Source organism: Uranotaenia lowii, unplaced genomic scaffold, assembly GCF_029784155.1.
Source record: "Uranotaenia lowii strain MFRU-FL unplaced genomic scaffold, ASM2978415v1 HiC_scaffold_790, whole genome shotgun sequence".
NCBI lineage: Eukaryota > Metazoa > Arthropoda > Insecta > Diptera > Culicidae > Uranotaenia > Uranotaenia lowii.
Window position 1 is genome coordinate 6867 of NW_026598745.1, and position 18134 is coordinate 25000.

General features: G+C 36.6%; 3 protein-coding genes across 5 annotated transcripts; all 3 read right to left on the reverse strand.

Moving 5' to 3' along the window:
• Positions 1–253: 253 nt before the first annotated feature.
• LOC129760853 (ATP-dependent RNA helicase me31b) lies at positions 254–9734 on the reverse strand. The gene is made up of 6 exons (XM_055758529.1): positions 9576–9734; positions 3259–4217; positions 3118–3193; positions 2581–2959; positions 1726–2373; positions 254–1507 (listed from the first exon to the last, which is right to left on the reverse strand). Exons 2-6 carry the CDS (start codon positions 3303–3305, stop codon positions 1338–1340), a joined length of 1320 nt encoding a protein of 439 aa, XP_055614504.1. The 5' UTR covers positions 3306–4217; positions 9576–9734; the 3' UTR covers positions 254–1337.
• A 3361-nt stretch (positions 9735–13095) lies between these two features.
• On the reverse strand, positions 13096–15677 carry LOC129760854 (T-cell activation inhibitor, mitochondrial). Of its 2 annotated transcripts, none has more exons than XM_055758531.1 (3): positions 15552–15677; positions 13964–14825; positions 13096–13907 (listed from the first exon to the last, which is right to left on the reverse strand). In XM_055758531.1, exons 2-3 carry the CDS (start codon positions 14786–14788, stop codon positions 13308–13310), a joined length of 1425 nt encoding a protein of 474 aa, XP_055614506.1. In that variant the 5' UTR covers positions 14789–14825; positions 15552–15677; the 3' UTR covers positions 13096–13307. The 2 variants fall into 2 exon arrangements, with proteins under 2 accessions (XP_055614506.1, XP_055614505.1); XM_055758530.1 differs by lacking the exon at positions 15552–15677 and adding an exon at positions 14883–15337 and having other exon boundaries at positions 13097–13907.
• LOC129760855 (ER membrane protein complex subunit 5) lies at positions 14710–16101 on the reverse strand. Of its 2 annotated transcripts, XM_055758533.1 has the most exons (4): positions 15960–16101; positions 15851–15903; positions 15552–15792; positions 14710–14825 (listed from the first exon to the last, which is right to left on the reverse strand). In XM_055758533.1, exons 1-3 carry the CDS (start codon positions 16033–16035, stop codon positions 15562–15564), a joined length of 360 nt encoding a protein of 119 aa, XP_055614508.1. In that variant the 5' UTR covers positions 16036–16101; the 3' UTR covers positions 14710–14825; positions 15552–15561. The 2 variants fall into 2 exon arrangements, with proteins under 2 accessions (XP_055614508.1, XP_055614507.1); XM_055758532.1 differs by lacking the exon at positions 14710–14825 and having other exon boundaries at positions 15485–15792.
• Positions 16102–18134: the final 2033 nt, after the last annotated feature.

Below are 18134 nucleotides of genomic sequence, written 5' to 3' on the forward strand. Positions count from 1 at the left end.
GAAATTGAAAAATGCCTTTACCAAATGATCATACTAATTAAATTAATTGTATTTGAAAAAAAAAGAGGAAATCTCAAAAATTCTAGGCATCGCCATTCGACAATTTGTTTGATGCACATAAAAAACCTATTTGAGTTTTTCATTTCTAACCAGAATTAAGTCATATTTGAAGATGATAGATTTTCGCTGTCACTGTTTTGATCGGCTTTCCTTGAATGTTTTTTTCTCTTCCATACAAACCAATGACTGAAGGTTTATAATTCCGTTGTTTTGTATATATTTTCCTCTTCCCCATTATTTCTTTACTATAAAAATCGTGCCATTTGTTTTGCAACTACACTGTCTCATACGCGCTCTTCTTTCGTTTGTAAGTAGTAACTCTGACCTATCGTTTTTGTGGCATTGTAAAGAGGACATTGTTTGTTTTTAGACATGGATCGTGTCTGACAAAAGCTGGAGACAGAGCTTACTATCCGATTTTAAGTGTAGTGTGGTTTTTTTTCTCCTTACACCAAGCTAGCTTTTCCGCGAAGTTTCAAAATATCTATATACAAACACTGTTTTGTTAATGAAGCTCTGTGTTTCAACTTTTGACAGAATGATGATACCTATGCTAGCGCCTTTTGACTGTCTTTAAGACTCCTTCTACTTACACTGACTTCAGTTGTAAAAAAGTGTGTATGCTCCTAAAGTCCTTAGAGTTCATCAATATACACGCTAATAACGATGTTTAAATGATAAGAGTTGGTTGGTTGGATTCACACAATTAACGGACTGCTTTCTATCTTCAGCGCATTCAGCACACTCGTACACTCGTGCCACATTCACGCGATCCCACTCGTTCGATCCATCCCCGCAGATTTCAGCCGGCACTCAATTCTCGCCTTCACAATAGTTGTTTTGTAAGTTGTTTCGTTTTCAGTGGTTTCTTGATTTTTGTGTTAGTCTCTGGCAAAGGATGATCGAATTCACCAATATGTTTTGCTTTTTCCAATAGAACGATTTAAAAAGTTTTCGTAGAACAAAAATGTGTAATAAATTGAAGACTCCATTTCTCTTTTAGTATGTGTGTAGGTGATCTACACCTCAGCACATCCAGTCTTGGAGGCCACCTTCCATCAGTCAAGTTGATCAACTTAACAGCGAATTCTTATCCTGGCTTTCTTTTGCTTTCGTTATTTTTTCATTGCTTCGCTTACAGTTTCTTATCCCATCTCTATGGCCGGTAAAATATGAAAAGAACGCAACCATTCCTTGGCCGCATGGCTGAGATGTAGTGTTCATTATAATTGAAAAATGGTAGGTTGGTTGAGTTGACTTGGAGGGTGTTTGGGGACTTATTTACTAATGTTCTGTTCTTCCTGCGTGCTGTTCTGATCCTCCGGCCGGGGCACGTACAGGGCCGGATCGATCACCTTAGGGATCGGTTTGATTTCTGTGCCCAGTTCTTTCTCGATACGGTGAAGATCGAATCGATCTTCGTAGGTGATTAGATTGATGGCAATACCTGAAAATGGTACCAAATACGTAGATAATGTAGAATTTGTAAACTTATTTGCTTCTGTTTGTTAAGAATATTGAAGGAAGTGCTCAGCAAATTAGAAACAATGTTGTTTGAAAATTAAACTTTGGAAACATTTTTTCGAATTTATAAAGCGAATAATATTTAAAACAAAGAAATCATAACTATAATGGGATCCGCAGAAATCCTGTTTAAACACTTACCGAGGTGTCCGAATCGTCCGGATCTACCGATTCTGTGCAGATAGGTTTCTGCCATCTTGGGGAAATCAAAATTAATAACAACATTCACAGCCTGTACGTCGATACCTCGGGTGAAGAGATCGGAGCAGACCAGGTTCCGGCACAATCCGGATCGGAAGTCATGGAAAACGCGATTTCTGTGTGCCTGTTGCATCTTGGCGTGAATATAGTAGCAACAGTAGCCGAGCTCAGTAATCTTCTTCGCCAGCAGTTCGACACGTTGTGTCGAATTGCAAAAAATGATTGACTGGTTAATTTGCAGCTTGGAGAAAAGTGTGTTGAGGCAATGCACTTTCTGTCGCTCCTGTACGAATGCATAGTATTGTGTAACACCCTTCAGGGTGAGTTCCTCCATCAGATTGATCTCGTATGGCTCGCGCAAGTGTTTTTCCATGAAGTTCTTCACGCTCAGTGGGAATGTCGCCGAGAACAGCAAAATCTGGCGTTCTTTTGGCAATTTCATAATGACATGATCCAGCATGCCCTTGAAGTCTTGCGACAGTAGCTTGTCCGCCTCGTCTAATACTAACATACGGCAGTTGGCCATATTCGCCACTTCCTTGTCCATCAAGTCCAGTATACGACCGGGCGTGGCGATGATCACTTGAACTATAGAAAGAATCAAAAATGTAGTTTGTTAGTATCGGTTATTAAATCTTGGGCAATAATATTTTCAATTTAACATCTAAAAGGGTCAGATAATTTTTGGCAAATGGTTTGCATCAGCGAAAACCTCAAGGGTCTGCTCAATGGCTGAGGAAATATATCATCATTCTAAATGATTTGATTGCGTCTTAAAAAGATAGCCGTGCTTACCTTTTTGATAAATTCTCATAATATCATCTTTCAGGTTGGTACCACCAGTGGTCACCATCACCCGGATATGCATGTGCTTCGCAAGTTCAATGCAAATCTGTGATGTTTGCAGTGCCAGTTCACGTGTTGGCACGATGATCAACGCCTGGATATAATCCTTGGTTGGATCGATTTGTTCTAGTACAGGGATGCTGTACGCGCCCGTTTTGCCGGTACCATTCTTGGCTCTCGCCAAGACGTCCTTACCCACTAGTGCGATCGGGATGGCTGCTTCCTGAATCGGAGACGGTTTCTCCCAGCCCTTTTCGAAGATGCCCATCAGCAGTTCACGCTTTAAGCAAAACTCTTCAAATTCGTTACCCCGAGTATCCGTTACATCCTGAATTGATCAGAACAAGCAAAAAAAGTATTTAAAAAATGTTACTTTTTGCGAAAAATACTGTTTTGTTTAACACTAGATATGGGCAAGAGATGAATTTGGAAATTTGAAATGAGTCTCTAATGATTCATTGAACTTAGCAGTTTTAGAATACTTACGCTAGTCTTAATCCTAGTATCTTTGGGCGGTAATTTGAGTTTGGCTTTCCATCCCATGTCATCCATTTTGTTCTCGCTGTAGGCGGAAAAAATACAAATATTAAAGCTGATTGAAAAAAAATCTACTAAAACCAGTCTTACCCTTTCTGGCCAAGATGATTATTAGAGTTAAGCGTTTCAGTCATCATGATTGTAGCGGTTCTAGTGTAATGGATTGTGTTTCGACGTTTCCGCTACCGATTCTTTTGCTGTTTACACTTATTAACGAATTTCACGATCGTGTTTAAAACCACAAATGGATGATAACCTTTATCAATGTTACTTAAAAACCCGCTCTTCAGATCCTTGCTTTTGTTATTGATTAACTCTTTAAAACTATTTTTCTTTATGTTCGTTTACACTTTAAATTTACTTTTTTCAACACTACAACAGGTCTTTATTGCAGCTCTCGGTAAACTTTTAATCGCTGTTATCTTAGTACCATTTGCTTTCTTTCTGCTCCTAGCTGTGTTTATCACACGTCAATCTTCAATCACTTTTGACTTGTGTTGTGATTTTATTTTCTTGATGCTCCTTTTACAGCTAATGTATAAATAATAAATTAAAAAAGTCTTGCTCTCTTCTTCACTGCTTCTTTTCAACTTGCCTTGTTTTAATGAGTTTCTTGTCTCTTATCACTTAAAAAAATTCTCTCTAACACCATGCACTTTGAATATTACGATTGATAAGTCTTATTATCTGTACAATTGAATGTGCGCTACACCAATCACGGGGTTTAGAGCCCGGGGACCACGACGACACAAAACGGTATCGCTTGGGTAGCAGAAGTGTCTCTTGATTTTTGTTTTCGTTATTTTCTTCAATTATGATTTTTTCACACTTGTGTCGACAGGACTCAGATGGGGGTCTCTCTCGGTGTTTGGACGAGACGTACAAGGATCACAGAATTTGCTGACTCATACGCTGAGTGTTGCGCCCTTTCGGTTTTTGAGGGCCCGAGGCCACACCGGTTGAAAAACTCTACAGGATGCAGGAGCGTGCACGCGTTTTCGAGACCACCAGATGGACACGTTGAGCGTTTTCACGGATACAGGGATAAACTGGCGATGGAAGAGAGGATCGAATCAGAAAAATATGTTTTACCTGCCCAGTACAGCCAATACATGGATGATCTCGTGTAACCACACACTCTTTTTTTTAACTCAAATTAAGTATGACTGAGTTTCAAAACATAGTTCGATTCTATGAACTTTTTTTTTTGTGGCGTTTAAATAGCTCGGGGAGCTGACGCTGGAAATGAAAATTAGAGATAGTTTGGTGAAGGAAATTTTAAAGTTTAGATTAGGCAGCGTAGAATAGAAAGCGATCATGAGACGTTGGTTAGATCATCATGCACTTCATTATATCCATTACGGCTGGATATGGACAGAATGCAGTTCAAGAGAACAAACCAACCCCTCCTGATACCAGTTGGTGGAAGGACAAGGGTGGGTTCGAGACTGGCCTCTACTTACTCCCCAAGCATCTCACCTGTCGGCAACTTATGGGATTCGAACCCAAAAGTTTTTCTTGCCGATACCGGGAATCGAACCCAGTACGCCTGGGTTACCAGACTCGCACCAGCCTATCCACATCAGCGCTACCGATTCTATGAACTTAAAGTTAAGTACCCTTTTTCCCCCTTGCGATGGATCAAAACGGAGTTCGAACTGCGAACTCAGAACCAATCCCATTCTTCCTTCGGCGAAGGAGCAAAACTGAGATCGATCTAATGAACTAAAAATTTAACCCTACTTGCGTATGTTAAACTGAAAGCACTTAGCTAGTTCGGCTGCCGAGCTGCATTTTGGGTAGCTACGAATAAAGGCATGAAGAAAGTTAAAAAAATGGAACTCGCTTTCGAACTTAGGTTTGAATAAGCCGCCAGTAAGAACTTAGTTTTTGCGTTTGCCCAGTCGAACTCAAAATTGAGGGCTGCAACGCAACTGAAACCGTCAAAAAAGTGTGTAAAATTTCAAATGCTACCACAGAAAAAATACGTTTGAAACTGACTGCAAACAGTGTCATCTATTGCGCCGTTCAAGAGTTACAAATCAACTTTTAAGTGCCCAGTTTTCGAAAAGGCGTAATCGCAGCCAAAAAACAAAAATTAGTTCAAAAGGGTGTTGGGATTTTCACACAAGTTCCGTGGGCTAGCTTGTACGTCTGTTCTCTGTGACTGAAGTGCTGTTTTGAACAAAACTACTTAATTTTGAGTTTAAAACAAGGAGCGTGCAGTCGTTTTCGTTGTTCTGAAATGCAACAAAAATGGCAATTCTGAGCCCTTCCACCGCCCCTTTGCAATCTTTAAACGCCCCTGGGGCGGTAAGAACAGCTTTAAAAACCACGGAATATTTCTACCGCAAAAATATCCGAAAAAAATTTATCAATTTTCGTTCGTTACATCACGCAATTAGTTCTTAACAAATTATCTACCGTAGAATATAAAAAACTTCAAGACTGTTAGTAAAAAGTCACTTTTGCATGTGGCAAGCTCAAACTTAATGCAAACTAATTTTTAGATGGGTCTAAGTAAAGGTCCTAAAATAAATTTCATGGTTATATTTCATCATCTTTTATTGATACAAAGCTTTTTGAGTGCAGCATTAGCTACTTTATGGGACGATATGTATGCTAACTACTTCAAAACCCTCCATCTTCAAATGCATTTAAGAATTTTTGATATCAGTTTCAAAATAAGCACTCAGTATCAGGGACGGTATCATGAGACAAAAATTGCGACTAGTTACTAGTTACCCATTTTTCTAGTAATTCTATATTTGAAGAATTATTCTAAATGAAAGCATGCTTTGAATTGATTGTTATGGCAGAGGAAGCTTGTCTACTACCGGACACTTTAGGTTTTTAGCAACTTCAAAAATAAACTGATGGACAAAAGTTCTCGACATGAACTAATTCTTGGCAACCATTGAAATTTGCAGGAACTCCTAACAGTTTATGATGTTAACACATTAAGGACCGCAAAGAAATCGAGCTCGAAAACACCAAAATTTGGCATTCTCTCTCTCTCTCTGAAACCACTGGACAGAATTCTACAAATTTAAAGTCTTTGAGTTATCGAAAGTGATGTTTACAATTGTGTAGAATGAAGTTTCTAAATAAAATGTGTATCACATTCAAGTTATTATTATTATTATTAATATTTATTAAAGACCCTTTAACAATTATCATTCGGGTCAAACCACATTCAAGTTATGCTTCGCAGTAAAGCGTCAAGCGAAAAAACGAGATATCTCTTAGTCGGTCCGCAATGTGTTAACATATTTCATACAGATTCTATGAAATGTTCTCTATCTAGAAGCATGATAAAACAACGAAAACTTTATTCCATCAGTGCATAGTTTTGTAATTTTTGCGTGAGCCGTTGTATGAAACAAAATGTAAACAAACATTTTAAATTAAAAAAAGTACAATGACTAACATGAACTAGTTGCAACTTCTTTTCTTTTAGAATATCAAAATTCTGTTGTATGAACATTATATTCTAGTTGTAAAATACAAATTTTTAAGTTGTTTTCCTAACTGTTGCAGCCATTTTCTTTTAATCCTTCGCAAATAAATCTACGTAAAATACATAAATACAGTATACGCTGCCGATGACCAAAAGATTTCTGAATATAGATAGCAAAGAAAAAGATTATAAAAATAATGTTTACAATGAATCACACAGAGTAGTTGTAAATATCCTTAGTGTACACCCAATTTCGGCACTCTCGAAAACATGACCTTTTTGGCAATATTTTGATAATATTAGGTAAAAATTGGCTGTACACGATAGTGCCCCAAATGACCTAGGCCTAGTACAAGATCTCATGCCAAATTTGGACAGATCGGATCACGGGAAGGGGTCGCTCAACGAGTCTGAAATTTGTATGGAATTTTGAGACATTTTATTTGGAAGATAAAAAACCAGTTTTTATCAATAATTTCGGTCCCCTTCGACAGATTTTTTTGAATACGGTTTTTTCATAAAGTTTAAATTACTTATGACAAATCTTTCATCCTTCACTGCATTTCGATAAGAGTTAAGATTTTTTTTTTTTTTTTGTTTCGATTATAGTCGTTTTACCATCTTTATGGCATTCGCGACTTTATCAACGTTACAGTTGGCGGATCGTTATTGAAAAACTATCCAGTACAACTGTGTTCGATGTTTACTCTTGGGCTCGAACTCGCGGACATCGGCTCAGGAGACAACAGACTTGCCAACTGAGCTATATCACAAGCCCTTAAGAGTTAAGATAAAAATGTTATTAAGCTTCAAAAAATAGCTATTTTTTTAAGAGCGGTATTCATCACTGTTAATGGGACTTCAATATGTTCGACCGCCACGACTCATTAACAGTGATGAATATCATCCTTAAGAAAGTTAGTTAATTTTTAAAGCCTAATAACTTTTTTATATCTAAACTGTAATCGAAAATATTTCTCCCTAACAAAATGTCTCAAAATTCCACGAACTTCAGGCTCGTTGAGCAACTCCTTCCCGTGATCCGTTCTTGCCCAAATTTGACTTTTCCAATCATCAATTTTAGTCTGTATAACATTTAACAGGTTTTAAATTTTTCATACAAATTTGGGGTAGTCTACTGTACACTCAATTTCGGGAGTGATTGTAAATGTGCTTATCGACTTTGTTTTTTTTATTTATAGTTTCATTTTTATTCAAATTGTTTCAAATAGAAAAAAAAAATTGAAGGCAAAAAACGAAAACTTTTGCCTTCAAAGTGTCATGCATAGTTTTTTTTTCTTTAAAAAGTTAATCATCTGTTTGATAGAAAAACCTAATTGATGTGTCTTAAATACATTCCAACATTTTATCGTTTGTATTTTCGTGAAAATTGACATGTTGGATTTTTATTCCTTTTTCAGTTGACTTAATGCAATTTAATCAACGGTTGATAGAACAAATAGCTACACCATTTATCTCTTCCCACCTTCTGTTTAGCAAGATAACAAAATCGTTCGCCGTCTGATTACAGAATGTTTACCAAATACTCTCAGCCTCTGAATACGAAAAGCAGCAAGTCAGTGATGGTCACGAGCGGCAGATAAGAATTATTGGTATCCAATTCCGTAGGAATACGATGAAATACAATGAAATAGATTTGTTACGAGAGGATTTCTCGATTTTAAAGACAACCCTTTCTATGATAAATGTAAGACTTTGACAGGTGTGAAAGACACGAAAGCCATAAAAAGCAGTGAAATTTTCTCGATTTTAAAGAAATATTTTAACCCTTTCTATGATAAATGTAAGACTTTGACAGGTGTGAAAGACACGAAAGCCATAAAAAGCGGTGAAATTTTCCTTTTACTAATAAAAATCTTAAATACTTGTTTTTACTTTTAAACCCAAAACAATAAAAGCCATTTGAAAATTAGAAAATGATCCTTTATCCGACAAAAAAGTCTGACAACGATAATATTCAAAACTGAGGCAACAATCATTCAACATCAAAACAATAAATTTGATTCGATCATAACAACAATGCTGAGGCCCCTATTGCATTTGTTGTTAAATTGCATTTCGACTACATTAACGCTGTTTTTCTAGTATCTTTCTTGATTATCACAAAAAAAATTGATAGTCGAGATCCTTGTATGGGCCCCTCAAGCAACTTCCCAAAAGCAACAGTTCAATAGAAGAGGTACTGATTTCGAGGTTATGTCGAACGAGCGTCAAAAATGGAGTACAACTGCTGAGTGGGGAATGACCGTAAAAAATGCTTCACAGCCTAGACGAACAAATAGGAAAGAAGGAAAACAACCAAAAAGAAATCCTGGGGCGAGCAACCGTCCTTCACGAGTTTTTATGCAATCAAATATTTAGCGCACAAGGGGTGTGATTAACAATAAAATTAAGAAAAATTTGAATTCGTGCAGTAAACCTAGCTAAGGGTAGTTTCAAGAAGCAATAACTTCATACTTGGAAAAAAGCTTATCGAATGAAAAAAAAAAATGAGATGGGAACAAATAGTTTTGTAACATTTCCATAGCGAAACTTTCTTTTTTTATGAAGCTGAGGAGTCATCTTGATCGTGGCTGGTTAGCAAAAATAAAATGTGACGTCACTTCACAAAATCTTTTAAAAATTCATAGCTATATAAACGAAAATATAGCAACAGTAACCCCTGCAACTCGATTCTTACAATGGAATTTTCCATCAGCCAGAAAAACCATTTCAATCGCGAAAAAAAATGCTCATCCGACAAAATTAAATATGGCCTTCCGATCTCGATGCAAGCGGTACTCAATTTTTCGGCTGCCTCGAAAACGGCAGCCCCAATCGGAGAAACGTGTTCTTTTTTACGAGTCACCTACGGCCGTCTACTCCGCGTAATTTCGGACAAATCCACCACCTTTGGCCACGCAGCACATCCCGCTATCATATTTACCTTGTAAATCCTGCTTTGCTGCTAATTTTTGCGACTGAAATTTTCTTAATTTTTTTAAAACTTGCAAAAAACTTTTTCACGTCTTCTCTCTTGCGCTTTTACTTCTTAACTCGGATGCCAACATTCGTATAATAGAAGTGTTGGCTCTTTTTCCTACCGCCGATCGGTATCGCTGGATGTAAATGGACGATAGCCCGGGTAACGGTAAAACCGTTATACGGCTGGCCGTATAACGGCGGTAGCTGTCAGTCTTGTGCGATGTTTTCCAACATGACAGAAAGTGCCTCATCGGCCAACGTCACTCCTCGACCGAGGGGTACAATCGAAATAATTGAAAGAGATTATTCGCACATATACGCTCTGATCGATTGACGAAAAAACACGATCTGCAAAAAGTTCTAATAAAAAAGCCATAAATACGATGTTATAGGTAAAATCAGAACCGGAATACACTAAAGATTTAAGCATGAGAATAAACAAACAAATTTATAAATTTCTTAAAAACATCCAATAGTAAATTTAAATATAGTTAAAAAAAAAACTTTTCCATTTGATTGGTATACCAAAAATAACGAAGTGATACAAACTAAAACTCATATTAAAGCATTAAGTAAAATTAAACTCTATATAAATTAAAACTTGCATAAACATAAAAAAAATTCTAAAAATTTTGAAAATTCGACAAAATTCTTAAATTATCATGTCTCGCGTGAGCTTTCATTACGTCGAATGAAACAAAATTTGAAAAACTGAGATATTCACTAAAAAAGCTTCATTATAACATTATCTACCTATGTGATTGATAAAACAATCAATTTAAACCCTTTAAATATATAAAATTTAAGACTTTCAAAATGACGAATGAAACAAAACCTTGATTGCCAATTTCAATGTTGCTTACGTCCCTTCTTCCAAACGGCGAATGTGCAGAGGAAGAAAAACCTAGCACATTCGCTATGGATTCCATGAGCAAACAAGTGTATACAGGTAGAGGTTATCAGAATATCAACCTTGCAATGAATATTATTTCCGATTTTTGTTTTCAAGCGTTCTTAAATCGATACTCAAGCAGGCTTTCGAACGCTGTAAAATAATGCAGCAAGGAAAAAAACCGAACAGCAGCAGTAGCAGCAAACCTAACAACTAACAGCAGCAGGCTGATCGGCAGCAGCCTGCTGCTGATAGTCACTCAATCACCCGATTCACACTTTTATTACACATTCACTAATAAATTTACCGCTACACTCGACGACTCACTCAATGCCGAGAAAATTGAAAATTTACCGGTAATTGCCTCAGAAACATTTGGGCGTAAGTGCAAGTTGAACGAATCAAAGGACGAATGAGACAAATTTCCCCTCCACCAGCTGATCGGCAACAGAAAGCTGATCAGCAGCAGCGAGCTGGTTTGACCGATGGCGCACCCGATTCACACATTTCATTATGCATTTACTCACCAATTTACCGCTACACTAGATATTTCACTTATTAAACAGCCATTACGCCGAGAAAATTGAAAATTTCCCATAGTATTTGTATCAGAAACATTTGGGCGTAAGTGCAAGTTGAACGAGTCAAAGGACGAAAGAAAAGAGACGAATGAAACAAATTTCCCCTCCAAACGACGAATGTGTTCAGACGTATGAACGATTTATGTTTGAATATGTCGTATGTTCCTATATGATTAAAAAATAGCTCTAAAAATTGCAAAAAATTAAATTCATAATGTGGAATATCTGACACAATTAGTTTCCATGAATATTGCGTATTTTTTGAAGGGTTATCGGCGAAGGAATAAAAATAGGATTTGAAAAACACTCTTCAAATTTCAGAAGCGTTTTTCTCGGTTCGGTGTTTTTGTTTCATTCGACGTAATGAAAGCTTACGCGAGATGTCATGATTGTAAAGACTAAGCATCAATTTGCGATTAAAAAAAAAATGCTGAGGCAGAATAAAATTATTTTAACAGATCTTATACATATGGTTACCTAAAGTTATAAACGAGTTACGACTCTTGAAAGTATGCAAACATTTTTTTTTTTAAATGCTTATTATGCTATGATAGACGGATTTGAAAAGTCAAATTTCCATTAGGAATTTCTGCTGTTGGCTAGCTTTAAAATAAGGTTCGAACAAAATTCAATTGAGAAACTTAACAAATTTTATTACCAGTTATTGTCCAATTCTTTTAAAGCTTGTAACATAAAACATGTGAGGCGCTTAGGATCAGAGGGGTGCAAGTGCCGAAATGATGATTTCGAGAAAACGGGCCTCAAAGTTTTTTTCTAAATCAAAATTATCGAATCAATTTTTCTACTAAATTTTCGATGGAGTGTGTCTCATGAGGTCTAAAATGAACGATTCTGAAAGAAAAACCAACGTTTTTGCGATATTTATGTTAAAACGGCGAACTACTTTTATTGATATTTTTCACTTGCACCCTTCTGATCCCAAGAATGACACTTGCACCCCTCTGACTCCAAACAATATGATAGCATCCTTTTGGAACCTGTATGTAACGAGTATTTTCAGTATGATACTAGATGTTTTGTTTTAGTTCAAACATTTAATTTTCTGCGTTTTCGGGCTTCAAATTTCTATGCAACTCATAATGAACGAGGTTTGCCAGTTCCACTATCCTAATTCCCAGAATTTGTTGAAAACTTTCAATCTCTCTTTTTCCTGAATGGATACACAAGAATACCTGCATATGTGTTCATTCATTGGAATTAACTGTTTAGCTGGTCGCTTTTTCCGGTAGAACCAACGTACGCTTCCCCTTGGTTTCGTAGCTTTTTTCGCAAGATGAATTTCCAGACTGCCTGATTTCGTTGGCGTTTTTTGGGTCTTGATGGATGGCCAGTTGACTCTCCATGAATGGACTCATTCTCGCTAGCAACTGCAGCAGCACCAACTTCTGATTCTCCAGAAGAACCGTGGATGTTTAATTTTTCTTTTTTGGTCTAATTATACCAGGCCTCTTTCCTAAACAGTTATGTAAATATTCCTTAAAAGACTTAATGTAATTTTTTATAAACTACCTGTCGCAACGACTCATCTTAAGTTTTCGAAGTTTCATTTTGTTCCGTGGAATAGTATGTGACATCATGATCAGAGCCTGTCGAAAACTCTGAATCCTCTGAGCTTCATCCGAGAGATTTTTCTTAGATATATTTGCCAAAAAATTATTGTTAAGTGCGTTTTGTGTTTGCCTTTTATCCCTATCAGCATTGGCTAAATTTGCCATAAAATTTTTAAAATTTTTTAGAATTTTTTGTATACATAACAATGAGATTTTCATGCCGACGAAGTTACACCTGAATCTATTTTCATCACTTCTCTATCTGAGGACTTTGGATTATCCTGGTCAGAACCAGTAGAAAATTTAACTGACAAAAATGTATACGTTCTAATGAAATCAGCCTAAAAGTATAATCCTTTGGTGTCAGAAGGGTGCAAGTGCACTTGCACCCTTCTGACACCAAACGAAACAGGATTTTCATTGACACGTTTTTTTATAAATAGCTTAAAAATATCGAAATATTTTTTCTTTTGACCTGTGTCTTCTACAGAATGTTAATCTATACTTTAACTATCCAAAAAACAGTTTATCTCAGTTTTGATAAAAAATCACTTGCACCCCTCTGATCCTAAGTGCCTCATGTATTGTATATGAATATATTTGTAATTTTACAATTTTCTACAATTGACTCTGAACAAGTATTATTCCCATTATTTCCAATCCCAGGGAATGCAAACGGTTCCATCTGCCAGTACCGAATAGTAGGTCGTAACGTTTAAATGAATATCGTTCAATTCTAGCCCTTCGGTTGAGATCATCTTCTCGAGACATTCAATCATGCGATCTGGTGTGACGGAATCGTCCTTCTCGAGGGATAACATTCGAAATTTCTTCAGGCAACGCGAATGCAGATCTCGTTCTACGTATTTCTGACGATCGTAGGATTCTTGTTTTGCGAGCGACTCATGCATGTGATTCGACAAAAAATCGACTAGCAAAGATCCAGGACAGGTCGCTGGAACTATTAATTGACCGGTCGGGCTTACCATCAACGGGCCAGCTTCCGATTCTACTACTAACTCGAATTGTGAAAGATCTGGTGGCCATGTTTTAGGGAACTTGGATCTACCCAAATAATCCAATAGACTCGTGGTCATTTTTCTTAGATGTGAAGCATAAGCCATCGCTTGAGCTTTGGGCATAAACTTTCGACGACCAATTCTTATGTTCCGAAGCACCTGCGATAGTGCATATTCGTATGCTGGTAGCTTCCGAAGATAGGCATCCTGTTTCTCTATATTTTGGATCAACTGTAATAGAAAAACATCCTGTCATAACAACCGACCACAAACTAAATGACACTCACATCCAACCAATTTCTTTGAACATCTCCGGTGAATAACATAATGTGCCCGTCCAGGCTTACACCGGTAAACGACGCAAACACAATCACCCGATTCTTCAGCCCATCAACAGCCGAAGGGTGCAACTGAATCAAGCCTTCCAAGCTTTTCAAACAACCCCGAAAATGCTCAACATTCCATCCACAATCGTACATTATATCAGCCACTCCGAGTTGTTTGATCATAGCCTCCCGGAGTTTTTCCACTTCGTCTTTCGTTTCCTGAATTGCTCGGTTCCGCACATTAGCCGTGACCATATGCTTCTGAAGCCACAATTTGAGCGATTCGTTTTCACGAGCTTTCTTGATTCGAAATTGAAAAATGTCAAATTCACTTTCGAATGGTGAATCGTTTTGGTCTGTGCTTTGACGCTTACGAAATTCTTCTTCTTGGTTGGATCTAGTCTTAGCTCTAGAGGTTTTTCCTTTAGTGTCCGTTCCTGTGCTGCTTGAAATCATTTTGTCAACATACTCCGTCGAAAGATGACATGATTGCAGAATTTTCCTTAACACCTGTTTCGTGTCCCCTGTTCTCTCCAAGGGCACTTTGACAAGATTAAATGTCCCCCGGTGTTCAGGTGCGTTGGAAGCTCTAACATAAAACGATAACATTTTTGGTGAGGATGGCAATATGCGTCCTTGGCTGAGTAAGGATTCTAGATGGGCGCTGAGTAACTTTAGGGACTCTTCATTGGTCTGCCTTTGCTGGGGATAACGTCCAAATAGATCTGGATGAACGGCGAAATAGAACGGCCTGAGTGCGGTCGCCACCTCGGAGGAACTGAGCATTCGGTAAATTAGGGCTGCACTGGGATTGTGTGATATACTGCAATGATAAAACAGTTTAGATAAAGATTTAAAAACACCTTTTTTCACATTTCACCATTTCTTCAAATAGATATTCATAATTTTCTAATTTGCGTTACTATTTCGATCTGCCCCTGTTATCAATATGCCGAAAATGTCAACAATAACAAAATCTGCAGTCGACACTGAAAAAAGTGTAAGCTAAAACTGTATTACATTCCTTCGGAAACATTTTGTTATAATATCATTTTTAATAGGACGAATGTATTTTTAATTTTTGTAAAACCTCAATTTTTTGGAGAGTTCTATTGCAATCTCAGATTACGATTAAGTACTTAATATTTAGAACATTGGGCATACGTTTTTCTTTAAGTACCTAGATATTATTTTTTTATATATGTATCATGTTTTGGATTGGAACTTGATTGTTTGATGAATTCCATTGATGCAATTCAATTTACAATATAAACCTTAATTACACAGCGGTGACAACCAAACTAAAAGAATTTGGAATTCATGCTTACAGATTTGTTAATGACACAAAAAATATGTTGAATCCACTCTTAATTTATGTAACTGTTTTTTCGAAAATTCTTCAAAAGCTTTAGAGTGAGATTGAAAATAAAAACTTCTAAACGCATCTACGGCTTTCTCTTAAAATCTTACGGTAGGTCTTACTTATCCAAGTTAAATAAAATTGATTTATTTGGTATTTAATTAGGGAAAATTAAGTTAGATATTATACTTAAACCCAATCAATCCGAATCGCCATAGCGATCCATGGCCGCCGCCGGGTTTGGTTGCTCGTAATCCGGCGATAACGCTTTCCCACGATGGTTGAACATATAGAATGACGGTATGTTACCCAAGGTTTCCCAGGACTTAGCTTGCAAATCGACAGTGGCACGAATTTCCTTGAAATCGCATACCACTTGCAGCACGTTGTAGATGATTAGGAATAAACTGAGTATCGCTTGGAAAATAACCTACAAAGATATTATTGACGTCTTTAAAGAAATTAAAAAGAATTAAATTAATACTCACATCGACCGGAAGCTTGGAAAACTCCTGATCCGTAATCCGGAGATATGCTCGATCTGTATAGGAAATAAAGAATTAGGCCAATGATCGGTTGTTTCTAGAATCTACTTACGTTGAGCAGCAGAATAGGCAGCATGCAGCAGTGAAACAAATCCTACAAATAGTATAAATTTATTGAGAATGGCCATTTTTACAATTTAAGCAAGAGATTTTTTTGCTAAAATATCAACACTTTGACAGCTGAAATTGCGACCATTTGAGTTTGCGATGTTTTTCTGTTGCCGTATCGGCCCCTGCGATAATTCAGACACACTGAGATTTTTTGTTCCTGTTAAATTAACGACTGTAAAAAGTAAGAGCAACATGACCAGTTCTTAAGCATAACAATTTCAGAACGCTATAAAGGTTATAAAAGTTCTTATTTTTTCAAGAAATTATTCCGTATTACGTTCATCGTTTAGAATTTATGCAAAAATGAAGTGTTGTTCACGGCCCCCCGCTTACTAACACCACACAAAAGTGAAGTGAATACTCGGCACAAAAAAAAAACTGTATGAGTTAAATGCCTTAATAAAACTACTTGTAAATAAAAAAAAAAGTGTTGTTCAGAGAAATTTATTTTTTTTTTTTTAGGTTTTATTTATGACACTTTACCATCATTATGGCATTCGTGTCTAGCTAGTTATCTTTTTACAATGTTTCGTAGATTTTACATTTCTTTAAATATTTTATGAGTGACTTTTCATGCAAGTCTTCGTTTTTTAAAATTTCATAAACTGTTCCATTTATGTTGTATGCTTCTCGAGCTTCTTTATACCCGTGGCAATCCGTCAAAATGTGCTGGACAGTAGTTCGTACACCGCAGAACTGGCATACTGGAGCAGGACTTCTATCAAATAAGTGGGCGTGTGTCAGCCTAGTGTGCCCGATGCGTAATCTTGTAAGAACGCGCTGGTCTGAAGGACATTTTCGGTCTACGTATTTTATTGGTGCATATTTATGTTGTCTTAGGAATGATTGGTTTAAATGCCATCGATGTTCCCAAGTCATCCATATGATAGCTTTTACGAATCGTGAGAAATTTAATGATGAGTTTCAACCAGTCAATGTGATTGGTACCAAACCCCTATTAATGAAAAAAAAGAGGGTTGACAGAAATATTTTCGTCAATCTAAGTATAGCGTTTTGACATTAGTAATAATCTAATAGCGATGAGCGTTTTTTTTTTTGTGCACTAAGTGCTGTCATCGCGTTGTCGACAGCAGTTAGTGCACAACTGAATTGCCATCAGGGCGAAAAAAAACGCCATAAAAACGTGATGGCTAAATTAACTTTTTCACCATGTTAAATCCCATCACATTAATCCCGTCTAACAAATAAACAAAAACTCAACATGCAATAAGACAAAAGTAATTTGAGCAATCAGTGGCGATTAGGTTTACTTCATGAATTATTTCGTTGAGAACGAAAAAAAACCCAGAATTGTTTTTTAATAGTTTTAATTGTTCAAATAGTGTAAGAAAAAATTCGTTTTAAAGCATTGTTCGTAGCTTTCATCATTCAATGTTTTGTCGAAAAGACGTGAACAAAATTCAAGGATTTTAGAAAACTCATGATGCGCGAATACATTGAACTAATAATCCATAGTACCATAATCATGCGTGTAATCTACTGAAACTCAGTTTTCTTAAGAAACTCCATTTTGTCATCATAATTTAAAAGTTGCTTTCTAAAAATTAAGCAACTCGAGTCGATACTCAAACACTATTTGTTAGGTGAACACAGTGTATATTGTTTTTTATTTCTCTTCCACTTAATTCCTGATAGCAATTATCAGCACAAAAGCATTCTTAAGAACAAATCTGTCGTGTATGACGTTTTCATTACTGGTGAGTTTGTGACATGAAGCCTACATAATATTTGTTGGTTTCCTAAGACATTTATATTATATTTATCATCGAATCTATCGTGAAAGACCTATGTTTCTGGAATTTACGGGGTCGGCCATGTGCAAATAATGAAATAGTTTGTTGCAATAAATATCAAGGCATGTACGACAAACTGATTGATCCTTCGAATTCGGCTTCAATCGTATCATCTTGCATATGTTGCTTGGTCGCTTCTGTATGTATCAATCTTAAGATAACATTTAAGGCTCTTGTTGCGGTGGTACGGATTTTTTTTGCTGTTAAAATACACTTTCAACATTACTTCCGAGATGTAAAAATATCAAATTTAACTGATAGCTTTATATTAACAAAACGTCTCCCGTTGGAGATTCCATTCA